The sequence below is a fragment of the Rhinichthys klamathensis genome, unplaced genomic scaffold (genome assembly GCF_029890125.1).
Source record: "Rhinichthys klamathensis goyatoka isolate OS25496 unplaced genomic scaffold, OSU_Roscu_1.1 h1tg000262l_1, whole genome shotgun sequence".
Taxonomy (NCBI): domain Eukaryota; kingdom Metazoa; phylum Chordata; class Actinopteri; order Cypriniformes; family Leuciscidae; genus Rhinichthys; species Rhinichthys klamathensis.
The window spans coordinates 2,454,232-2,481,381 of record NW_026606783.1 but is presented as its reverse complement, the minus strand read 5'-3'; the positions used below and the strand labels follow the sequence as shown (position 1 = coordinate 2,481,381).

Genomic DNA, 27,150 nt, shown 5'->3' with positions numbered 1-27,150 from the left:
GTTTGAAGGGGATTTAGTGAGAGTTTGTGTGTGAGTTCCTGTGATGTTGTGCAGGATTGGTAGAATCATTGTCTGTCACTTTGACTGACTGGGTTGTACATTTTACGTCGTGCTTTATTTTTATGCGTCAGTAAAACGTAATGCTTGATATTTTTAATGTGACATACTGTATGATATCATGAGCTGTTATGCTCTTTCCAAGCACGGTGTTTTTTTCTGTTTATTTCCTTTATATGTGAAAAAAGACCTGTGACCCTGTGGTCTTGTGATCTGGTCACCTGATTTAATATGTGATCTGTTTCACTGGACAAATTGGAAAAACAGGCATCTACCTACATTATTTGCAAAACTCCAATAATTGAACACTGATAAAACACTTTTATTCCTTTTCACAATTCCTTTCCTACTGAAAAGGAAGAAATGTTGGGGAAATGTTGCCACAAGCAAGTTGTTCCAGTGAACTGAGTTGGAAAAATCTTTTGTTTCTCTCCTGGTCAATTTTTGCAGCGACCGCACTTCTTCACCTTTAAATACCTATTTTAGCTGTGGGAATGTTTGGGAATCGCAGAGACCAGATTTTTTTATTTGTCAAAATAGCAGAAAGCATGTTTTTCAAATTCGATAAATGACTGAAAATTGGTCACATCGGTTTTGCTGGATTTCCTACAAATCAGGCTTTGCGACAGACGGATATAGAAACCAACCAAGAGAGGGAGGGAGCTTGAGAGAAACAGATTGAGAGAAATCGAGAAAGGGAGGCTGGGAGAGATGAAGGGGTCAGTCCAAGGAGATAAGGAGGGAGTTAAATGAGAAATGCACAGAGAAATAAGGATATTTTACATATGGCCCAGTGACAGCTCAGAGGGAGGGAGAGAAAGAAAGGACAAAATGGAAGAAAAAAAATAACGGCAAAGATAGTGAAATATAGAAGAAAGAGTTGAGCGAGGAAGGACAGATTGTATAAAAAAGGAAAAAGAATTACATGACCCTTACAAAGAGCACTGTAAAGAATGTTATCAGGTAACCTAAAAAATGTGCTTCGTGTGGTAACATCTAAAAGAACTGGTTTTATTGAAGTCAAAAATATGATTTAAAAGGGTTGGATCCACCTGACTACATTAGGCTAGACCAGCTGAGGTCATTCCAAATCAAGTAGCCTACTGTATATAGTGCCGAAAGGTAGCAACTGCACAGTTTCACTTTGCACCGCGTGGTAATATTATGGTACTTTGTACTGACTGTTCTCTATGATCATGCACCATGGTAATTACATTAAAGTAGAAGGGATGCACAAATATTACAATTTTGTCAGATAAGCAGATACATTTTTTAATGCAATAAATGGCAGAAATAAAAATGTCATAATATTATTAAAGAGGCTTACTGTATCTGTAAATGGATGCGTAGGGGTTTTGTTCTCTTTTACTGTCTAGATTTTCATAATGTTTGACAAATAAGATATAAAAATCATACATTTATGTCTGAATAAATAAAAATAGCAAAAACACTCAAATTAGTCATTTAAAATGCTATGAGTGAATACTACAAGTACATTATAATGTACAGTAGAAAAAAATTATATTATTTTTTAGATGTTTGTGTGAATCGCATATAACAGTGCAGTTAAATTATTAGTGTTTTAAAGTGAGGGTTAGGCAGAAAATGTAAAAAATAGAGGAAATGAGCTTTGTACAATTAAATATTCCATATCTAATTTTACAGATTAAAAAAACATAAACGGATAAAATAATAACCATCATGGTATTCCTATATTATGCATTCAATATTGTACCAAAACTTTGTGTTCTTAGTGTAAGAAAAGTGTCATGGGAGGAAAGCTAAGCATGATGTATGAAGGAGTGAAAACAAAATTACATGTCCATTGGCACACAGAAAAACATATTAATAGGCAGTATACATCTGTGTGAGTTTATTTGTGTGTGCTGTAAGTGTCTGTGAACTCAACCATAGGGCCGTATCGCACCTCCAGTGTGAGTGAATGACTTTCTCTTACTCTCTTGCAGTCATTTTATCACATCTCTGTTACTTGTAATAAGGTAAAGCTTCTCATTTTTATTCAGTGTTCTCCATTATCTCTCAGTATTCCTTGCTTTCTCTGTTTTGTCTTTATTTTTCTCCATTGTGCCAAAATCAGCTCTTCGTTAGTTTTCCTGAATAGCTTCTTTATCGCTAGCACATCTATTTCCTTCTCTCATTCTTTCTCTCTGTTACTACAGATACGCTCAGTTGGTTTTGTTTGCACGTTACCATAAGGAATGTGAACTTGTTCGAGTTGTATATGTAGAGGATGGGTTTTTGTGTGCTGTTGAATGGAATGGACTGTAAAGGGACTGTGAAAAGTCTCTCTCTCTCTCTCTCTCTCTCTCTCTCTCTCTCTCTCTCTCTCTCTCTCTCTCTCTCTCTCTCTCTCTCTCTCTCTCTCTCTCTCTCTCTCTCTCTCTCTCTCTCTCTCTCTCTCTCTCTCTCTCTCTCTCTCTCTCTTCCTCACTCTCTCTTGTTCTGTGATATTAAATTTTCATCTCCCCTGTAGCAGAGAAAGAGAAAGGTTGCCCGCTGACAATGGAAAGTGGGGAAAATAAATAGAGAGGGAACTGTTTGTGCGTATACGTACGTTTCAGTATTTTTTTTTTATGAATAAGCTCTTTTTCTCTATTTTAGACCTCATTATCTACACGGGTCATAAATCATATAATGAGTTACAGATGTAATAAACCTCTGTTAATAAATTTCTTCTTATGTATAAAAGAAAATCTTTTGCCTCAACATTATGTATGCCTCCAATAGGGATTAGATTATGGCCTTCATCAACATTGAAGAGGATATTAGTATGATGAAGTGGACTTTTGATATGGTGTGTGAATGTAATGATTTTTTTTTTTTTCAGAGAAAACATTGTACAAGTATTGGACTTGCTAACACAACAAGTTAGATAACAGACAACAGATTGTCCTATTTATAAAAAGAAAATGAATTAAAATGACACTTAACACATCTATTCTCAGAGCATGATCTGAAAATCGAAATGAATGACATTTCTAAAATTGTCATTCGGCTCTCTGTCACCTCTTATTTCCACTAAACATGTTAAACAATAACAACCAAAGCCAGGAGTTGAATTTAAAATATTAATTAAAAAAATAAAATGGGGTAACACTTTATTTTGCAGTGTCTTTGTTACATATGTTACATGTACTTACTAATAATGCTTTGATAGTAATAACAGTAAATTATGCATAACTACATGCAACTAACCCTCAACCAAACCCTAATCCTACCCTAACCCTGTAGTATGTAGTTGCTTAATATTAGTCAGTACTTAAATATATAATTACACTGTAACAATGACACCTTAAAATAAAGTGTAACCTAAAATGGAAAAAAATATATATAATAAACCACTACCAGTATTTATTGATAATAATAATAATAAAATTGTTATTATTATTATTATTACTGTTATTATTATTTTAAATTCAACACCTGGTCTTTGGTTTTTTTTTTTAATGCTTGTAACAGGTTAAAAATTAAACTGAAATAATAAAAGTAGTTTATTATTAATTATTGTATAATGTTAAATGTATTAAACAATTAGTATAAAATAAACTTTAATTTGAATTATCATTATTATTATTATTTTAAATTCAACTCTTGGCTTTGGTTGTTATTTTTTAATCAATAAATTATAACAACGAAAATAATAAAATTATAAACTGCTACCAGCATTTAAAAATAGCATTTTCACTCTGAAGCGATTAAAAGGATTTTCCCCCATGTTTTTAATTACATTCTGAAAAAAAAAAAAAAAAACTTCTCAAGTTAAAATCGTTCTACAGGCATACAGAGAATGATTGACAGATGTCACCAGCATCTGAAGTGGCGTATTGACATGATATGGCAACAGTAATCATAAGATTAAGAGGAAAAAGCAAAAAGAAGTGAGTGAGAGTAAAGGAGGGAGAATGAGTCTTGAGAAAGAGAACGACAGACAGCAGAGAGATGTCTAAACGAGTGCCCAAGATTAAAAAGAGAAACCAAGACAGATGGAGGATAGAGATACAGAGACAGACAGATGCGGAAGTGAGAGCAGAAAGTGACAGAGTAAATGAAAACTATTGAAAGGGGAAAAAGCAAGCAAGATAATGAAAACCCTAATGAAAAAGAGCTTAAACCAGCCTAAGCTAGTTTATTGCTCTTAAGCTTTTTGCTGGTTTTAAATGGGTTTTAGCCTGAGAGACCATTAAATACCAGATATAACCAGCAAATCAGCAGCTGTTTTTTTTTTTCAGCAGCGGAAAGAATGAAAAACAAGGAAAGAGAGGTCAAAGAAACAAAGGAGAGTGGTTCGTCTGTCTTGTTTGACAAAATTAGCTTTTGTTTTGTGGGCAAAAGAAACGTTCAAATATTTATCAGTAAGACATACACAAACAGAACAGACACACACTGTCGATCCCTCCTCATTTTGTTTTGCCACACACTTTCACGTCTTTCACGAGAGGAGATGGCAACATTAGACGTGTGGGAGAGGAGAGAGGCCAGCGAGGTTAATGGAAACACAAACACACTTACAGCGGAGTCCTATGTGCCATTTCGGGACTCTCACTGGCAGAGAGAGATCATGGACTGAACTGGACACGCAGCTCACACGTTTCTCCCTGCTCAAAGCCGCTCATGGACAGAGACCCCACCGTGTAAACAGTGTTAGTGCGAGTGTAAATGTAGTTTAATGACAGCCCTGCATCTGTGTGTGTGGGTAAGTGGGTGGGCTCGGGTTCGGAGAAAGCACTTTTAGAGAGTACTTGAGACCATTACACTGCTCCAATCTGCTCTTTTCTTAACCGCTGTATTGATTCTCCATAAGAGCCTCCCAACTACCAATATCCAGGGCTGTAAACATGCCACACGGCGGGAGTGCGTCTGTGCGCACATGTGATGAGGTAGTGGGGTTCGGTTTGGATCAATGTGAGGGTCAGAGGTTAATGTCTTGAAACTACAGCTCGATAAAGGTGTGCAGGTTTGTCGTTTTTAGCAGACTTGAGAGTGTTTGAGATTAGCTGGAACTGTGAAGTGTCTTTTTGTGAAGTGTCCTCAGCACCATAACAGCCATCTAATTATAATTAATACTCATTTAGGTCAAACTTTTGTCCATTGTCCTCAATATCTCAAATGATTATTTCTCTCCAAGGCCAGAAATATGCCAAATAAGGCTAGTTACTGGCCGTAACAAACCTTGGGGAGGTGATAGAGTTGCCTTCAAATGTCTTTGCTGTTAAACTGGCTGTTATTGTTATTATTAGGAAAGTTACCCTTAAATAATTTAGCTTTTAAAACGCATAAAGAACTGACATGACAATTCACAGTGTTCTATGCAAACTGGGGTTCGGGACCCATTGTTGTTATTGCTAACTAAAAGTAAAAGTAAAAATGTTCATTTCTTGAAATAAAATAAAATGTAAAAAACTGAAACTTATTTTATTTCAGATAATTGCCAAGGCATTTTCTCATTTTCAATTAGTTTAATTTGATGAACTATACACGGGTTTCCTGTTTACAGACATTACAGGATGCGTGCGCATACCAAAGGTAGAAAGCCAGATTGGTGAGCTGGTCCGCTACTGCAACAACCTTGAGTATTGAAGCTTTCCTTATTTTTTGTATTGTTTGTATATTATTGCTGACTCAATAAAACGTGATTTTAGTTGGATCTGTTTGTCTGTCTTTAATTTTGCAGTGTTACTGTGAAATATGTATGAATGATCATGTTAAGCTATGTAATATGTTAGCAGTGCAGCATCTACTGGACAGCCCGAATTTGCTTTTATATAAGTTACGTTACGCTTGTTTATGTTACAGACACCACCACTATGCTACTAGCCTACTACATGAAACCATGAAACTTTTTTCTGCCTCCCGTTGCGTGCGCAAGCAGTGATGACGTTGCCGAGAAATTCATGTATAGACGTAAACAAAAACAAAACGTAATAAAAATGACAAGAACACTCAATGCAATTACTACAACTTTAACTAAAATTAAAATGAAAGCAAAAAATACATTGTAAAATTTTTTTTTGAAAAAAAGTGCTTTTTTTCAGGACTTAAAAAGTTAACTAATAAAAAATGTAATTCAGTTGAAAGTGTTGTTCTTCAGGTTTATACATTTAACTTCCCCTAAAAGTGGTTACTAGTGGGTAGAACATTAACAATATAAAATCCAGTTATTTAATTTAGCATATTATGCCTTTTTCCACTTAAAAAAAAAAAAACAAGGCTGCAAAATATGTTAATATATTTATATTTCAAAATATTGGCCCTTAAACAGAGCAAAAAATTGTGGTCAACTCAAACCCTGAGAAATATTGGCTGACAAGATGAATTATTTATGTAATTATTAATTCTAATTTGAAGAGATTTATTAAATTCAGTTAATTTTTAAGTTAATATTATTTTTAATGATTACTTTGTTTAATCACACAAAAGTAAACTAATGTATTGAACAAATATGGGTTCTAAGGTGAAACTAGTTGAGTCTGACTGGCCTAGAGTATGTTCAGGACTTGAGCCTGATGGACACGTCCTCTTTCTCCTCTTTAGTTCAACGTCCTGTTTCACCTTCTCTCAGTCTCTCCGTCCCAGTTTCTCACTTCTGTTCCTGTCGTTCATTTCTTCATTTGCATTTCTCTTCTTCCTCATCCCTTCATTCCTCTCCTTCACTCGCCCGAATGTGTCCATCCATCTCTGTCATTCATCATCCATCTCTGAGACACGCGCGCACACACACAGTCAATGCTAATTCAATTTTAATTCATGACACATGGCCTGTACTCAGATGCTTTTAGAATGGAACCCCGCGCTTAGACCACTCCTTCAGTCTTTCTCTCTCTCTCTTTCTCTCTCTGTCCCTCTTTCCTTTCTGTCTAACAGATTGTTTTAGAGATCCATTTAAAGCTCCAGAGTAGGGCAAAACAAAAAAACAAAAACAAAGGAAGAAGCAAAAATGTATTTGTTCAAAGGTTGCTCTTAGGAGACATAAATACTGTATGTTTCATTTGAAGGGATAGTTCTCCTAAATATACAAATTCTGTCATCATTTACTCACCTTCATGTCATTTCAAACCATGATGGTCTTTTTCTTTGGAACACAAAATGATAAAAGGTTTTTGTTTTTTACATACAATAACAAATTTGATCTTCTTTTGTGATCGACTGAAGAAAGTCATTACAGGTTTGAAACTACTTGAGGGTGAGTAAATGATGGCAGAATAAAACATTTTAGGTCAACTATCTCTTTAAGTATCAAAATAGTCTCAGATGATTCTCCTACAATTTTATTGTTGTGTCAAAAGAGTCACAAAAAACTATTGACAGAGTATAGAGTTATAGAATGAGTGTAGATAGAGCTAACGTGATTTGGTCTTGGAAGAATTTGATGAGAATTTGAAATCTCTGACTTTTTCCTTGCAGATATTGAGGATATTGGCAGATTTAAGCACAGTTTGGAACATTAAGACCTCTTCTGAAACGCTTGAGGAGACACGTCTGAGATTACAAGTCTTTTTCTCTGGAGAAAGATCTGAGAAGCAGGACACTTTAGAAAACATTCTCATTTGCTCTCTGGGGGCGTCTAGAAGAAACAATTGATTTATTACTTTGGGGATGGAACATACAAAGATAAATGCAAAGTGGTAGGATTTGATATTAATGAAATTAAGTATGCAGACTATGCACCCTGTGATCAGTATATTTGACAAATATCTTCCTTTATCTTGCACCTCGGCCAGACATTATATAACAATAATGTGGTTCTATAGTAATTGAAAGTCAGGAATGGAGTGAGTGCACCAGTCAAATTCAGTAACTATATTTCAATTCATTAGCCATAGAGAAATTGATTTTCAATGGTTCCATAGAAATCTTTCAAAATCTTTCAAAACTTTGACATGTACAATGAGCTCCAGAGTTATTATTTTAAAGGCGCATGCTTCTGTTGAAACGATCAGTCAGCATGATTTAATTTTCAGTTTTTTAAAACTTTTCAGGAATCATTACTCCATTCTTTAGTGTCACACGATTGTTTAGAAATCATTTTAAAATTACAGAGCCTCTGAAGGAACATGGTGATGGAAGAAATATGAGACGGGAGGAAAAATATATTTGAATGCTTTAGCGTTCTCTCGCAACATTTTTGCGTTCCCCTGAAACTTTGCGTCTGCATGAACATTTGTGAGAGAACACAAAAACACTGACATGTAATTTTTCCTCCCATCTCGTTTTTTTCCCCATAATTTTTTCCATGTTCATTTAGGAGCGCCATAGAATATGCTGATTTGGTGCTCAAGACACATTTCTTATTATGAATGTTGAAAACAGCTGTGCTAAAACTGCTTAATATTTTTTTTGTGAAAACCTTTTTTTTTCAGGATTCTTTGATGAATAGAAAGTGAAAAGGAACAGTACTTATTTGAAATCAAAATCTTTTGTAACATTTTAAATGTATTTATTGTCACTTTTGATCAATTTAAAGCTGCAGTCCGTAACTTTTTTGGGTTAAAAATTATCCAAAATAAATTGAGCAAGTATATAACCAGCCAGTGTTCAAAACTACCTGCTTGCCGTAGCTCGATTCAAAGCGGTGAGCTTGTAATAATGTTTTTAATTCCAGTGGTACTGGTGGATTTCCGCGGGAGATTCGAGCATGTCTTTGCGTCATTACGTCACATCTGTACACATAAAGAAGGAGTCTCGGCTAGTAGGCTATATTGCGTGTGAGGATGTTGGAGGTGGAGATTTATAGCCTTTTCTCACTGCTATAAACTTGACTATAATTAAACTTATCAATTTGATGGCGGATCCAGAAAGGTTCAAACGACAATCACCAGTGACAACAGATTCAACCGTTGTAAAATGCAAAAGACCAACTTAGAGTTTGGGGAAAAGAGACTGCAACCGGGCCCATGCGAAAACTAGGGTAAATATCTGAAGGGCATTAAATGTAGTCACACAATGCTGATGTTGTTAACATTAACAATTTGAGAACAAAGTATAATTTGCACGGTTTGACGATCGTTAGATTTAATCAGCGCGATTTACTGCAACTCTTTTTCCCCCTTAGTTGATCAGAACAGTGGATGTTACTTACTTGTTCAGATGACATTTTAGGGTGAAAATTCTTATGTTGGTCATACTTCCAAAAAGTATAATCTGTGATTCTGAATGACAGTATTCACACCGGCGGGGTGATTGACAGCTGCACATTTTCCTCAAAACATTGGATTCATCGCGCTGTGCTGTGCCGAGGTACAACTCACGTAAAGTTGATAATTCCACGAATGACTGATTTCGAACAGAGATGGCGACAAAGAGGAAAAACTGCGGACTGCAGCTTTAATACATCCTTGCTGAATAAAAGTATTAATATCTTTTTTAATTGTTTTACAAATTATAATATCATATCAATTATATCGTACCATCCTTAGCTATGTTTCACTCATTCTCTTATAAAAACACATTAAGTGTTTCATATCCTTTTTAGCTTTTTATACTTTCATATACTTTCATACCTTTTTTCTTTAAATTAAAGGTTGTGATTCATCTTGGAGCTGGGGGTGGTTTTATTCATCGCCTTGAACTCTTTATCGAAGTTTTCAATAAACCTTCTATGGAGAAGGTTTTCTATGGAGAAAATCAATGGGAAAACACTTCTGGAACCAAGGCTAATGACAAAATGGGTGGTTACTGTTGCGCTCGATATGCCCAACAGAGCTTAATCAAAATCAACACATTAAAGACAGCCTTATACAACAGGACAGACTGCGGCTTGGCAATACCAACATATATGTGGTAAATAGACACCATATATATATACATAGATACCCTTATTAGTGTCTATTTTTATGGGCTGCTATACGTAAGCTGTGTGCCATGTTGGAACAGTCAAATCCAGTCTGTGGCCACTCGAGAGAAAGTTGACTGTGCATCTACAACCTATTCACATGTATGAATATCTATATTTCCATAGCAGTTCATTGATTTGTTAGTGTGAGGGATGAACAGGGTCATGTTAACCGTTCCAAGATGGCAGACACGTCAATGTCTTGAGCGGTCGAATGTGACATGCGATCCCAAGAAGTAGAACTAATCCCAAAGTTAAATGATTCAAAACAATTGAGCAATCATACAGTACATTAAAAGCTTTGCTTTCCAGGTGCATGATGGGAGATCAACTTCCCACAGCTAATATAATAACATTTATAATAGCATACAAGAATAAACAGAGACGTGCCCACACACACAAAGAAACAAGTCCCAACAGACGTATACATTCTCCCTCTTCATTGCTCAGAGGGGAGCTGTGTTCTGTAAACTTACTTGAACTTGCAATAAAGAGAGCGAGGGGGTGAAGGAAAGATGCAGAGGAGAATGAGAGAGCCATATCCTCATTGTTGTTCAGAAGAAAGGGGGTAATAAACAGTAAAGTGATGACCAGCGAGTGTGTGTGTGTGAGAGAGAGGCCTGTTCAACGGTGTCTGTGTAGAGGTGACTGAGAAGGAAATCGAAAATGGCTTGACTGAACTGATATATTGAAAGGGATGAAATATTGTGTGTATTGAAAATCATATCTGCACCCTCTGTTTAATAAACAAACTCTCCTGGGTTTACTTAACTTCACGTACTATCGACCAACGTCGAAAAGTGGCACTTTGCGTGAGTGAGAGTGAATTTATCTGTTGGATTAGTACAGTTCAGAAGGCTAAAACTCGCCATCAGTGCTGTGACAGTGAGCGACTGCATCGATAAAGACTGAGAGAAGAGGAAGGGAGAACGGCAGAAAGGAGTGAGATGTAGAGAATGAGCCGCAGAGAGGAGTTAAAGTGAGAGCGAGAGCGAGAGATTGGTTGGTTTCTAATTGCCTGTGGCAAATGGGCTTTGAAACGAGGGGAAGTGAGTAGAGGTGCACTGTAAAAACTGGGAATGGCGTCAATTAATATTTAATAATCAAACATTAGTAACATATACATAATAAAAAAGACTATTTGTAGTTTGGAATCACACTGAGCTGACTTCAACAAATTCTAGTTATTTATTAATAACATTTTACTCAGTTTTGTTTGAATAAAATCAGCTGTGAATCGTTAAGTAGAATTTAATTATATTTTATGAGGAAAGTCAACGATGCAGAAAATTGGTAAATGTTACTCATTGGGAGGTCTTTGGATTTAATCACCTCACACTTCCGGTCCAGCTATTTTCAGCCACATGGATCGTCAACATTTCAGAGACTGCCATTTTCCCAAAGGTAAGACTTGTATAAGTTAATAATAATTTTACAAGGAGTTGCTGTAACAGTTAGCAGTTGAACATTGTTTTGCATTGCTGCAAGTTATCCAACATTCCAACTTTATTGGTTGAAAGTAAAAATAAAGATATGTTAACTTAATGTAAAGTAAGTGATTCTGCCTACTGTTTCGACTAAAAGCGTGGTAATTAATGACTGAAAAAGTAACCTAGTCGTTTAAATATCACACATTTTTTTTCAAAGTATAACGTTATAGATAATGGCCTTTAAGATACCAGCTATGTTAATCTACTTTTGCCAATTTTCCTGGCATCGGCCTGCATCTCCACCCCTCCCCCACCCCAAGCTAGCTAACGTTAGTCTGTTTTGCGCACGCCTGGATGGTGTGCTAATCCCAAATTCACAGAGGCTCCATGTTAAGTAATGTTAGCCACGCAGTTTCAAGTCGCAATTCACGGTAACATACAATGAGGCACAACGGGAGATGGCAAAAAGTTTTTCTCTGTTGGAGTATGCATTGAAGCCGGTTTCAGCACGTGCTGACAGATTACACCGGCGAGCTACGTCTGAGGTCACTAAATTAGAGCATGATGTGGACTTGCGCTGCCAGAGAGAGGCATCGTCCGTCTGTTTGCAACAACAGATTTATCATTTAACACTATTATGTTAGCATTTCATGCTCAGTATATCCTCATTCTGTCATGAACGTGTCTCCACAAAACAGAGTAAATAACTAATTTAGGCGATTGACCTTCTTGTCGAATATATAACACCCTTGTAGGTTTAAAAGACAAATTATTAAAACGTCACATCACTGTATATTAGGAATTTTCTTTGTCAGGTTCACTCTTTATTCTTATTTGCATAGTACATGTTTCAGTGTTCTTAAGCTTTAATAATTACTGTTTGTTTAGTTACTCCTTATGTTTCCTCTTATGTATGTGTAAAATACAATTTCAAATTAAATCTAAGCTCATTTATCATTTCTTTTCAGATGCATGAAGAAACTTTGACTGAAATTTATCAACAGGTATGTATTTGACTTGTATGAAAAACACAAAAAGCTGTGATACCACATTTCACATGTTGATTATTACTATTTCTTGTATCAACATTTCCTGGTTAAAAGCAGATTACCTGCAGGTTTTTTTTCAATTATGTCCAAAACCTGTAGTTCCAACTTAAATTTGAAATTTAAACAGCAGAAAAAAATAGAAATACTGATAACATATGTCTCATAGACATACAATTAAGTTATGATAACACATTGTTTGTACATACTTTTTCACATCCTAGTTACCATTTAAGGGAATTTTATTACGTTGACACTAATTAAGCAAATTTTCTTTAAAACGGTTTATTGCAAAAATTAGATGTCAGACAAAAACTTAATATTTAACATATGTACCTGAAATCAAAGGTGTCCAATCTCTTACATGTCATGATCCATCATTTAATTATTAGACCTATTAGACTCGTTTAGCGCCAGTTATCACTCAGTTCTGTGTACTTACTGCTTAAAGGAATACGTTGAGGAACGGCTAGTCTGGCTCTGTCCAAAAAATTTGCCTACCAGCACATATAAAGCACACCGATTGACATGTTATGTCTTGTTTGTTTAATCCATACAAAATCCAAGGTGTAAAAATTGTGTGGTTTTATGGGAGTTCATATGCACTGTTAGTTGACACCGAAGACATTTTGTTTAGCAGTAATGTAAGCCACCTAGTGTTAAAAGTTGCAGCTTTAAGAATGTTTTATGTCATTAAATGATTTTTACATCATAAACTTGAATTATGTTTATGTTTGTCATTTCAGGCTCCAAGCAACCCTAGCATCAGCATGACCAGAGATGTTGTCATTCGGTGTTTGATGGTGTATCTGGGGGAATCCACAGATCACCTCTTAAAGGAGTATGATGTAAGTTGACGAACATGTTAAAATATAAAGAAGGTGATCTGTCTCATCTCTAGGGCTGGGTGTCGACAGCCAAATTGCTTCGACAAGTATTAAAAAGTGCCTGGTCCTTCTGTACCAAATTTGATAAGGAGTAAATCTCATCAGCCAAGCCAATATGCATGCAGCATGCTTGTACTACCAAGATCTACCAAGATGCTGCTCATTGGCTGGCTAAGGTTAACTAGATGTGTTAAATAGATGTGCACCAGGAAAAAGACAGTATACAGTACTCCCAGAGGGTCACTAGGTGACCAGCCTGTGTCAGTGAATGTAGAATAATATGTGTGCAATAGATCACAAAGTGCACAGACAAGTGCTGGGAAGAAATTCATTTCTGTAGCAATGAATGGATTTAATTTAGCCGATTTAACTGTGACTAAATTAAGACCATCATCTCTGGTGTCATTGAATTGTTTTCATGTGGTGGTCAGCTGATTAGATCCTTTTTAACTTACCTGGCATGAAAATATGCTTATGGAAGTACATTATCTCTGATTTTTTTCTGTGACTGAAGTAAATCATGTGCAACAGCCATGATAGCCACAGGTTTTCTTGTCCAAAGGGTTGAAAACAATTTGGGAGTTGTTGAATTAGAATCTTCTCCTTTGGTGGTGCAGTCTGAAATACCCAATGTTGTTGCTTTTTCAGGACGCTGATAAAGACAGTGTGTCACAGGACCTTGCTGTACAAAGGATTAAAATCTACAACATCAAGCCTACTACGCCAGAGGGTCCTGATGACATCGGTATCGTAGTAGAGGGCGTGAAAGTTCTGACTGCTCTGGGTAACTTTCCAAGGGCTTGCTCCATGGTCATTGGCTTGGCATATGCAGTGAATCTTGCCTATCCCAAGGAGCTCAGGTACACGCTTGAAGTCTTCCAGAAACTCCTCCTTGAGCTGGATTGTTCAAAGCTGTCCCCAAAAGTGAACAGCCTCAAGAATAAGCTACTAGCTTAAGAAAAGGGACCCTCGCAGAATGAAAGGGGACAATTAAGTCACTGTCAAAACTGTCACACGGTTACCCACTCACTGTGAAGGAACTGCAAACTGTTACTGAAGGAGACCTTTGGACTTTCTGATGAGTTCAGTCGTTAGTGTTCGGACTTGGAATTTGAAGATTACTTTACTCTTCATAAAAGTGACCAAATTAAACATAAAGGCACCATAAAGATTGTTCACGCTGCCCTGATTGTTCTTAACTTTCTTCCACTTGATGAATGTTTGGGCATTTTCTTTTTCAACTGTTAAGTAACTGAAAAATATTGATTTTCAGTGCAACATGGGGTTGTTCAGAAATATCAAACCAACCATACTCATTTGGCATTGTGTTTTTGAATTTATATTGCCACAGGCAGCTGTTATTGTACATTGTGATTCCTCTGTGTACACCAGGGGCAAATTTTACATCTTTTAATTGAGAAATTTGAACAAATTCATGTGATTGTTTAAGTGAGACCTATTTAAGCAAAAAGTAAAGTAAGGCTAATGGAATTACTTGACCTTATCCCAGGTTCCATGTGATATTTTAATCAATTACTATTAGCCGTTTGAATAACATAATGGCCCTGACGATTTCAATTGGCACATGTAATAAAATATTTTAAATGAAAATGTAAGAAAAATTTGTAGACTAAAAACTGGCATAATAACTGTCATGGTCATAATTTAAATGCAGTAACAGGACTAAACCTTAAATCACATCACAAATCACTGGAAAATTTAAGCCAATGATGTAGCAGAAATTAAACACCATTAAATGAACAAACATTTATTAACATCCGAATCCCAAATGCCATTATATTGTCCCTATTGTACGCATACATGTTTTCTGCCTTTGTTTTCTTAGCCTCTTTCTGTGTTTTATTGTTGTATTTTGACATTTTGCACTAAACAACTTGAAAAATGTCAGATAAACATGTTTAGAAAAAAATTGACAAATAAATGTTTACCTGCTGTTATGCATGATGATTTATTAACCCAATTTAAGTTACCTGTGGCACCAAGAAGGCATGATATTGAGTGTATTATACATAGAAAAATTATGGCAACAAAGTGACATCCAATATAATTGAATAGATTTAAAGCAATGTGATACCAATTAAAACTTCAATTTAAACAATTCATTTAGGTACGGATAAATATGAAACGCAGAATAAATGTGTTGAATTAGGCAAAAATGTGCTAAAATATTAGTTAATATAACTTATTTTTATCCAGATATTTAGTAAATCTAAAGCAATTTCTCCTAGATATTTAGTAAATCTAAATTCACTTCTAGATATTTAGTAAATCTAAAGCAATTTCTCCTAGATATTTAGTAAATCTAAATTACTTTTGCTCAGATATTTATTAAACATAAATTGCTTTTCTTTGTGAAACTGATTTGGATTTACTAATAATATTTTGGCTTAAAATTTTGAATGCTATTACTAAATTCAACACATTTTAAGTGTTGCTTTTATGAACATGTACTCATTTTTTTTGGTTTAAATTTAGTTAATTTATTCAATACTTTTTAATCAAAGATGTAGAACTTAAAATCTATTCAATTATATTACGTGTCACTTTGTTGCCATAAATTTTTTAAGTAACCATTGGTCACATTTTTTACAGTGTGTGTGTGATTTACGCTCACACACACAGACTCACTTGATGTGAGGGGAGCGGTGATGAGGTCGGCCTTGAGAGCAGCTAACAGCGGCTGAACTCTCCCCCACAGACACATATCAATTCCTTAGCAGATTTAAAACCAAACACACACTCTTCCTCTCTCCCGGCTGAAACACTGATTACGAGAAAGTTTGATTGATTAAAAACCTGCTCTGAACCCAGTGAATAGTAAACATCTGTTTGGCTGCAGAGAGTGGAATCGTGTATTAATTTTATTGGGGTGGCATTTGGAACATTTCGGCCGCGTGCGTGCGTGCGTGTGCGTGTGTGTGTGTGTGTGTGTGTGTGTGTGTGTGTGTGTGTGTGTGTGTGTGTGTGTGTGTGTGTGTGTGTGAGTGAGCCGGGCGGCAGTGGTTCTATGATGCCTCTGAATTTAATAACCTTTCAATAATTTACCGCTGTAGAGGAGGAAAGAAAGGACAAGTGAAAAGAAAAAGAGAGAGAGGAACAAAATGAGTAGGGATTGACCAAATAATTAGATGGGAAACACAAAATGGAGATAGAAAGAAACAGGGCGAAAGAAACATGGACTAAATACTATCAGGGAAGACATGCACCTGGGTTTTTTGGGGGTTTTTTTTTGTAGGAAATGAAATAAAGAACAATGAAAAATGTTGAAATAATAAATAAAAACCTTTTTTTTTAAAAATCCAGTAAAATTGCTCTCAAAATCTATGCATGATTGTCAGTCTGTGCTGAAGTGGTGGAGATTTTTCAGTGAACCTTTCTGCAAGTCATTTTGTTACCCCAGTAGTTATAGCGAAACATGGTAAAGTCTTGATAAGTGAGTCATTGAATAATTTTCTTAAGTGATTTGTTCAAAAACCCTGATTCATTCAGGAGTCACGGTATCATTAGGTGTGTTCGATTTGAGGTGGTGCTCCGCAGACCAATCGGTGTGTGATGGCCGACAACGTGGCCACACAGCAAGGCGGTAACTAACCCATGCAAAAACATACATCTTTTCCTTTTGTTTGTTTATATGTTATTTTGGTTACCTTTTAGTACATCCTTCAATATTTTTTTATCGATCACTTTATATACATTTCATAATAACGACAGACACAGATTTGGTTCATTACATTCACTTTATTTATCATTTACACTTGTATCATACATGACTGGGTTGGGTGCACACTATCCAGTTGTCAGTGGTATATTGTGTTAATGTTTATTTCTTTGAGTTTAAGTTACTTGCATGTGGAAAGTGGAGGTTTGGGACGCAGAGCTCCGGTGGAGGTCCATTCCATTAAAGGACGGGCTGGCGTCAGTGGCTGCCAAATAGCAACTTCTTTTTAACTGCTATAACGTTAACTGTTGTGAGTTAAAATAATCACCTAATTATTTCAACCTAAAAATGACCTCTGCACTGGACTAAATATATGTATAATATATCCTCCTGAGACCCAGAAAAAAAAAGTTTTTTGAATTTAGTTTTTTTTCCATGTCATCACACTGTTTAGAGCACAATAAACAAATGGTAAAAAAACATATATATAAAATAATATTTTATTCATACGTTATGCTATGTCCTCTGTAGTGGACGCCAGGACTAAGTTGTTTAAAAAATAAAATGACATGAAATTATATGTATAGGCAAAAACAATGGGATTTTTTTTCAATCACCAATACATTTTGGGGTTTCAGGATTTTTTCAACCAAAATTTGTATAAAGATTATTCTCAACTATGTTATGAAAGAAATAATGGAATGAATTGATACACCATTTTACTTTTTGCAATATGTGGGTAAAATGGCCATAAGTTAATATTCCCATTCAATGCAATGTATTGCACATTAATGTGTTCTGGGAGCAACATTTAATGAAAGAATAAAGGGTAATAATTGGAGTAATAATTGGCAACATTTTAATAATAATATCTAACATTTCATAGGAATATTGATGTATAATTTATTTCCATATTCACTTGTTGTGTCTCCCAGAATGCCTGATAAACATGATTTTAGTCCTGATGTCCTCTAGACACGTTTGAAATCAATGCCCTGTTCTGTAACAGAAAGTTTTTTTTTTTTTTTAAACCCCTTAACATTTTCCTGAGATGTTGTTTTATGAAATACAATTTGAAAAGTAGTCCAATTTATATTATAATTACACTATATTATCATATTTCCGTAAGAATGCTACATTTGATCACTAAATTAATGTCAGACATTTTTAAAGACCAAGGAGAAGTTGTTTTCATGGTGAAACCTCCAAACATTTGGTATCTCTGAAAAGTCCTGAATGCGCTCTTTACAGGACACCCAGGTTGTGTCATGTGACATGTATGATGTCAGAGAAATTCACTAAAATATAATGTCCACTACAGTGGACAAAAGTCTATTCTTGGGTCCCAGGAGGATATGACTGCCGAGTCACTTTCACCCCAAAATGGCGGATGCGTAGGGCTGCTGCTGGGCGCTGGTGTTGCAATGGAACGTTCTATTGGCTTTCACTTCTTGTCAATATACGTTCTTTGGTGACCGTTGAGCTTAAAAATAATTGAAAGTTGTGTTTGGTGGTCAGTTTGTGTAAATGTATGTTTAAACAAATGTTTTCCTCTTTTGATGTAATTTCTAGTGCGAAATTTGTATTGTAGTAATCAAAACTTCACTCAAAAGCTCACATTTTTGTGTAGACCATTAAACTGTTGTGCTGCCTGTCCGAAATCAGTTTCGTGAGGCATCTTCACGCTCAAACACTGCCTGCAAAGTCATTGCCTGATAGGGCAACGCGGCAACAAGTCACTGCCTAAGCTTTCGGACGCCGCCACTGAATCAGTTACTCAAGTGATTTGTTCAAAATATTTATTCAAGAATGTAACAAGTGAGTCATTTAATCATTTACTTAAGCAATTCATTCAAAAACACTGATTTGATTGTAACAATTGAGTCACTGAATCATTTACTCAAACAATTGATTCTAAAGAGAGTGAGTCATTGAATATACTCAAGTAAATGAACACCTGGGAATGGTTTGGCTTTGTTTGAAACTTTTCATCCCCTACCAAAACTAGACAACGTAACTGGCATTACGCCTAAAATGCTACTTAATATGAAGATCTTGTTTATTTAACTGTTGTATAAAATGGCGCTGTTGGTCTGAATATCAGCACAGCTGCGGTCGAATCGCATGATTTTCGGAACACCAGCACTCTTGTTAATGTGATAGGCCCTATATTGCTTAACTGACTCAATGCAGAGGTCTGGATGTTAACACTCTTACTTTTAGTCCACAGTCATCAGTGGATCTGCAGGTGTCCTTTATAGGGCACAGCATGTGCGTTTGTGTGTTTGTGTATTAACACACATCACATGTATTTTGTCAACTGTTCGCAGGACAGATGCTCTCCTTTAATTAAACGGATTGAGGGGGTTAATTAGAAGAACAGAAAAGAACAACGAGGGAAGAGAAGAGAGCTGCTGTTTCTCCTGTGGTGCTGATTCAGCTCTGCCATCTCTCTCTCTCTCTCTCTCTCTCTCTCTCTCTCTCTCTCTCTCTGTCTCATTACAGATATGCTCTGTAGGCACAATCGCACATGTAATGATATGAAAAATGCGCATCTTACTCAAGTTCTACATGTAAAAGGATGGAGATTTTAATTAATATGTGTCCAAAAACAAGAAATGGACTGTAATAACGGGATGTCTTGGTGTACTTGCAACATTTGATTAATGAGGCGAAGTAAAACGCTTATAGGCAGTTGTTTCTCAGATGGTATTATTGCTTTTCTTGGCTTTTGTTCTCTTGTAGAAGCTTTGGCCTCTGTCTTTCTCTCTCTCATAGTGACATTGATCCACTGAGTCTTGATCTTGCTCTGACCTGCTGCCTAGCTCAGCATCTTGCATCCTGGACCCACACAGCCTGTACACACACATACAATCACGTAAACCTTGTGTGTATGCATGCTCTTTCAAATGTTAGCTCAGTAGTTGCAATGATTGATTTGCCCTTTAATACAGAGGGGTTACTACTCTAAGTTGAGAAGAAAATTTGTGCCAGCCTTTTTTAAATACTCCAGGATCATTTTTTTAATGACTTGAACTCTCCCACAGTGGGGTTAACGTTTCTTCTCTTCGTCGCCCCCTCGTGGACATAAAAACAACTGCAGATTCCCTTCCATCAGTCTTCCACCTCCGACGGTCATCATTCCCGCACTCCAAATAAGTTTGTAATGAAAGAGAAACAAAACTGGCATTACATATAGGCAATGGTCGAGGGCATAGGCCTAAGGGTACTTTAATTGAACAATAAATCCTTTTGAAAATTTCAGGACTGGGCAAGTTGACATGCCTTTTAAATGTTAAACATTTATTTACGGTAATCTGATTTTAAATTAATTACAATATTTATTGGCAAAAACAAAGGTTATGATAAAATATTTTTTCATTTACCTTTTACAGTTTTGCTATCTCGTGAATTGTTTTGTTTAATAATTGTTTTACTGTTTGAATTTTGCTCAATAATACGTTTTTTAAAGCTGCTGTAGGTAACTTTTGAAAAAATTTATTTGCTAAAACTGTCATTATGTCCTGACAGTAGAATATGAGACAGATAATCTGTTTAAAAATCAAGCTCCTCTGGCTCCTCCCAGTGGTCCTATTGCCATTTGCAAGAAATACACGCTCCCTGTCAGAAACAACCAATCAGAGCCAGGAGGAATGTCTTAGCAGTGTCAATCACGCTCGTGTACGCGCTGATCACACCCCTCTCTTGCACAGCACGAGCCGTCGTTCAAACTCAAGATTGCCGGCGTGCTGCAGCTGTGCTTATGACGGAGAAACAACCTAAACGGCCAATTCTCGAGTGACACTTGCTCATAAAACAAAGAGGTAAAAGGAAAAAGACTGATGACGATAAACAAGCGAAAAAGTAAGAATTACACAGAGCCCATTGATTCGGTGTCAAAACTCTAGCCGCATAACATGTAGATAAAATGTCACGCACTCTGCTAAGCAACAATTGAAACCTGCTAATTCACTGGCTTTCATGTTGCTGAAAATGTACTAGCACACCTTATCTAGCATTATATATCGCTAGAATAATTACTTACATACTGTAACGTTAGTTACCGTTATATTAACGTTATCTTACTAGCTATTTATAACTTATAGAAAGAGTGCAACGTTATAAAGTTACATGTAGGCTATTGCAAAATACATAATGATTTGAGGACCAAGTTTGTAGTCTGTAGTATGGGCAGGCCTTAGTCATTGTAAAGCATATTATTGACGTTTATTCCCTATTAGTGAATGTGCCATATAACTTTTTATCCGCTGTTATCGGTGGCCCTGTTTACTAGCCTGCGCGTTCACGACAGGCTCCGCTGTGGAGGACGGGCTGTGGAGGGAGGGCTGTGGAGGGAGGGCTGTAGCGCAGCAGAGAGCAAGGGGGTGGGACCTGTAAGTTCTGCTTGTTCAAATTTTTTAGGCTAATTCAACGTTTCCTCAAAACTTCCTACTGCAGCTTTAATGGCAGATTTCGTTGTGACAACTAGGCTACTCATTAGACCTTAGTCAGGGAGGTAGCACTATTTCATTTTTGACATGAACGAAAAGGAGGCTTTGAGGGATAGGCTACATTTGTTCAATGGATTGTGCTGGTTTCTAACAACATGCCGATTGTTCAGCTGACGAAATGTCTTCCCGGAAAAAAAAGAAAGAAAAAATGTCAGTAGACAACAACTTTACAAAACAGTTTTAAAAGTTGTGTGTTGTGACATGGCCTTTGAGTGCCATAAAGAATGTAGGCTACGTAGGATATCTTTAACAGCCTCGTTTGCATCCGTGTTAAATTTATGGCATCTGATATGCCCTAGGCCTACTATTGGTCAACAAATATTCAATGAAGAGTAGATTTCCTTTATTTGGCCATTAAAGGGATCGTTCACCCAAAAATGGAAATTTACTCATCCTCATGTTGTTTCAAACCTGTGTGAATTTATTTCTTCTGCTGAACACAAAATAATTTATTTTGAAGAATGTTGGTAACCAGACAGTTGATGGGCCCCATTGACTTAGTTTCGGTGAAAAGTGAAACGTTCCAAAAGTGTGACGGCCCTCCGGATTTCCCTCTTGGGACTGGTGCAAACAGTGTAAGAAGAAGAGGCACATAACATCGATGAGCAAGTTACATTTTTGCTGTAGTACAAATAAGTAAATGGTGGTAAATAATTTTATTGAGAGAAAAAAGGCTAGCACATTGCTGCAATAAAATCTTTATTTTTTAGGTTTAGGTTTCCTTGGTGTTTACACATGGTAAGCACATGGTGTTGAATGGATGAATGTGTGCAGATGGGTGTGACGTGATATAGCCTGTACTACAGAAAGAAAAAGAAAAAACATTGCTTACACGCCATCATTTGCATTTAAAAGTCAGTAGTGAGACGGAGGAATAGAATGAGAGGAGTGAGTGAGTGAGGATCAGAGACGAGTGTGAAGTGGGAGCTGCGTTAATGCAGCATGTTTGATCTTCATTTAATAATTGAATAATAATCTCCCAGGAGAAGTGACCTAGAACCGAGGAAAATAAATTGATATTCATTTGCACATCTAAATACTGACACCTGCTGGCCAGACGTCATTATGGCAATAATCCCATCATTGAGAGCCCGCTGAGTGAGTTTCACTCCATCCTCTCGGCGTCTACTGGTGTGACATTGACAAACGAGTGCAGTGAAGAAGGGACCGCGCTTGTGTTTTGAATCCTGACACTTGCAGTGCAACTTTTCCAACCTGCAGTAAGACTGGCCCCGCGAGAGCTGCATGCACTCGCTGTTCATATACAGTAGGCCTACGTTGCGTTACGCGCGCTTTCATCAGACACAGTCTTGGAATGGTAAGACTCATTGTCAATACAGCTGCGCACTGGAGCGGTATAACAATATATTACTACAGGTCCCAACACAGCCATCACTCTCGTCTATCCCTTCTTCATGCTCACCTTCACTCTATCTCTCAGGCCCGAGGGAGCTTCCCCCGAAATGCAAATGTCTGATACAAGCTTGCACTGATTATGTCTGAACTTCAGCCAAAGAAAATGCATCCATCATCGTGTGAAAACTTATTTGTCCTCCTTTAACCTTGAATGAAAAGGAAAGACGTGTGTGTGTGTGTGTGTGTGTGTGTGTGTGTGTGTGTGTGTGTGTGTGTGATGATTTACAAAACCGCTACCTGCTTTGCTCTGATGTGTAATCTGCTGTAAATGTAAATAATGTATAATCTATTAAAAAAAAAAAGTAAATGAGCTCCACTTAGATCACTGGATCAAGGTCACATGGGGCTGAAAATAACTATTTTTTTGCTTTTCATTTTGTATGAATGTGAAATCAGCTGCACCTGACCTCTTGCTATTTTAAATCAGATGTGCTTGACTGATTCTTGATTTGAGGGCATTTAGTTGTTCTCACATTCAGCTTGGCTATTTATCATAGAAATATGCAGAGAGTTTTCATGGCAAAAGTTTGTTTAACACGGATGAATGAATTCAAGGAGCAAATTTTCATTACGCAAAAATGCAGGTTTATTCTCATCATTTTAGTGCATGTTATCACTTCAAGAAAACCAATACAAAAAAACAGAAAGTGAAAATATTTATATATATACAAAATATAACGCTGAACATAATGATGTATGAACCGTTTATGTTCATTTATGGTTTGACAAATTTACAGAGAGGTTTGGAAATTTGAGTCTGGAAAAGTGGAATTTTAAAGTTGAAAATGTGTTGGAACCCTGTTAAAAGATTGGTGACTGGTCACAGCACCACACATATACACTTTCCTTTCGTCATTTATGTAAATTAGCACTCTTTTTTTTTCTTCTTTTTTTTTTGTTTTTTTGCATTGCTTGGTGAATGTATGGGTAAATGGATACATTTAATTGATAATTTTTGAGCAAGAATTGACACTAATGTGTGTTTCTCTGTGTCATCAGACTTCGTAAGGAGGGCTACACTGTGCAGGTGAATGTCAATGACTATCTGGATATCTACTGTCCTCACTATAACAGCAGCCAGAGAGGTGTCGCTGAGCAGTACGTGCTCTACATGGTCAGTTATCGTGGTTACCGTACGTGTGACCCGCAGCTGGGCTTCAAACGCTGGGAGTGTAACCGCCCCCATGCCCCGCATGCCCCAATCAAGTTCTCGGAAAAGTTTCAGCGCTACAGCGCCTTCTCGCTCGGCTATGAGTTCCACGTTGGGCATGAATATTATTATATCTGTGAGTATAGTGTTTTTTTAACACAGCTATTTACATGACTGTATTATAGTATATGAATGTTAGACATGTCAAAGAAAGAAAAACATATATTCTGCTTAAAAAAAGGTTATTTTTTTGGAATTACAACATTATTTTAATAACAATTAAGTACATCATCCCCCTCCCCAAATTGTCATTATTATGTGAATATTAATTTAAATTTGTTGCCCTGCCTTTAATATATGTTGATTTTCAAATAATAATAGAAATCATTGTATTTAAATGTATTATATATATTTTTAACTATAAAGTTCATAAATCGGTGTATTTACATGTAATATACAGTAAGTGCATAATAATCCACATTTAAGTACTATTATATTTACATACACAATGCTAACAATAAACTGTTGTATGTTGTATGCTTGCATTGTCATACAAGTTACCATTTACATAGTACAAGCTTTTTTTTAGATACTAGATAGTATTACTTATTTAAAGCTTTTCTGTGTTTAATATTGCAGACAATTTTCCAGAATATTACAGTATTTCGGATGACTGACAGATGATTGACATTTTCTTGTTTTTTTAGCCACACCCACTCATCACCACGGGCGGAGCTGCCTGAGATTAAGAGTGTATGTCTGCTGCTCAACAGGTATCGACCTCTATCCATCCATCCATCATTCCATCATACATCCATCCATCAACTCATCATTTCATCCATCCATCCAACCATTCTATTTTTCAGTCAATTGATCCACCTGTCCACCCACCTCAATCCAGTTTTCTTTAACTCTACTATCTGTCTTTCTGAGGATTTAATCAATCTGTTTACACAGAAAGCACACTCTCTCCCTTTCTTTCCCAACTAGGTTTCATGTCTTAATATTGTTTTGTTTTTTTGGCACTACAGTGATTCCAACCAGGGATACGCGTACCTCAGGGTGTACTTGAAAAGATTTTGACTTTACTTCGTTAAACTAATACCATTCGAAAGTCAGTAAGTTTATTTTTTTAAAGAAATGAATACTTTTATTCAGCAAGAATGCATTAAATCGATTAAAGTGACAGAAATATTTTGTAGCAGCATACATTTCTTTACTATTTCAAATAAATGCTGTTATTTTTAACAATCTTTTCATCAAAGAATCATGAAAAAATCTATCACTGTTTCTACAAAAATATTAAGCAGCACAACTTGATAATAGTAAGATCAAAGTAAGAAATGTTTCTTGAGCAGCAAATCCGCTTATTTGACTGATTTCTGAAGGATCATATGACACTGGAGACTGGAGTAAGGATGCTGAAAAATTCAGCTTTGCATTCACAGGAATAAATTATCATTTAAAATATAATAAAATAAAATAAAGTTGTAATAATATTTTTTACTCTTTTTACTCTATATTTGATCGAGTGAATGCAGCCTTGGTCAGCATAGAGACTTCTTTGGAAAACATTAACAAAATGTACCCTAAATTTATGAAGTAGTGTATTTAACCAAAATTGTCACTTATTAAAAGATTCAAATAAAAAAAAATATATTATGGAGCCCTGCATGACATCATTATATAATAAAATATAACAAATTAAGATTTTGTTGAATTGTTTTAGCTCAATCGTGGGCATGAATTAATACATTTGTTCCACACTTATTCATATATTCCCTCGTTTTAGTAAATCGTGGCCACATTGTACTAATTTATTCCCCCGTTTTAATTTATATCGTTGCCATGATTTAACTAAAATGAGGGAATGAATTTGTGGCTGCGATATATATATATATTTTCTCTTGCATGTCATGTGTGGGTCTCTGTAAATTATAATTTCTTTTTATTTAAAATGTCTTGCCCAATTGAAACAATATCAAGCTGAATTCAGTTAAAAACTAAGATTATATAAGACAAAAACAAAGATTGGGAAACACTGCTATAAACCATTCTATTGCTCCACCTCTGTTATTTATTCCCTCTCTCTTGTTTCCAGGTCCTGTCAGAATTCATGTTCTCTCAAAGTCAGTTTGCTGGCACTGAGTGTTATTTTAACCCCTCACCCTCTCTTTCTGTCACTGCTCATGTTCATTAATAATATTCCAGCTCAGTGTATGTATGTGTGTGTGTGTGTGTGTGTGTGTGTGTGTGTGTGTGTGTGTGTGTGTGTGTGAGAGAGAGAGAGAGAGCATACTGTGTGCTGTCTTAACCTCTGCCCTCTATCTTGGAGTCTCTGAGTTCTTGTGTCAAGATGAATCTGTTATTCTTGCTCAGCCAGGTCTGAACTCCAGTGCCTTGAGATCAAACGGCTGAAGCAGGGCTGATGTATTTATCAGGATGTGGAAAACTACTAATGAGCTGATGAGTTGAGTCAGGTGTGTTAGATTAGAGAGATAACATGTGCAGCTATGGGGGGCATTTAAAGGCCCGCCGACGTGCCTCGAAACTCGCAGCATTATCCAATGACATGTGTTGACGTAATTTTCATTGAAACAGGAAGACAGGGCGGGACATATCGAACAGCTCCTTCCTTTTTTAAAATAACCAATAGCGTTTTGTTTATATCACAGCTCGCCTAGAGCCGTTGAGATAGCGAAAGCCGCAGTTTCTTCAATCTCTAACCGTTTCTCCTCCTAATCTCCTCCACACTGCTTTAAAATATAGCATTCTGTGCAGAATTCAAATGGGTCCGATATGTTTTCTGGTATGCACCAACTTGCACATATGATCGCTCATAAGAAAATCTGATGAGAAGCTGAAGTGCAGAATGATGTCATCAAAATCATTGATCCATATTGGCGGAAATGAAAAACTGTAAGTTTTGAATGCTTATATCTTCTAAATGCGGATTTTGCCATTGTTTTGGAGCATACTGGCTTATAGATTACCTTAAGACTAACATATTCATGCTATAAGCCAAATAACTAAAAATGGGGACCACCATGAAACCAAGATAAGTAAAAAAAAAAAAGCGTATACCTTCTGAGTTAAAAAAGAAGGAAACAAAATGCAGTAGTTT

At 36.2% G+C, this 27,150-nt stretch overlaps 1 protein-coding gene across 1 annotated transcript in view; it reads left to right on the top strand.

The window, feature by feature from the left end:
- efna3b (ephrin-A3b) overlaps window positions 1–27,150 on the top strand; it is a 72,749-nt gene that overhangs the window by 41,100 nt on the left and 4,499 nt on the right. The window contains exons 2-3 of the mRNA XM_056267753.1: window positions 23,876–24,162; window positions 24,734–24,799. Of these exons, the coding sequence (XP_056123728.1) occupies window positions 23,876–24,162; window positions 24,734–24,799 (353 nt within the window). The remainder of the gene's footprint in view (window positions 1–23,875; window positions 24,163–24,733; window positions 24,800–27,150) is intronic.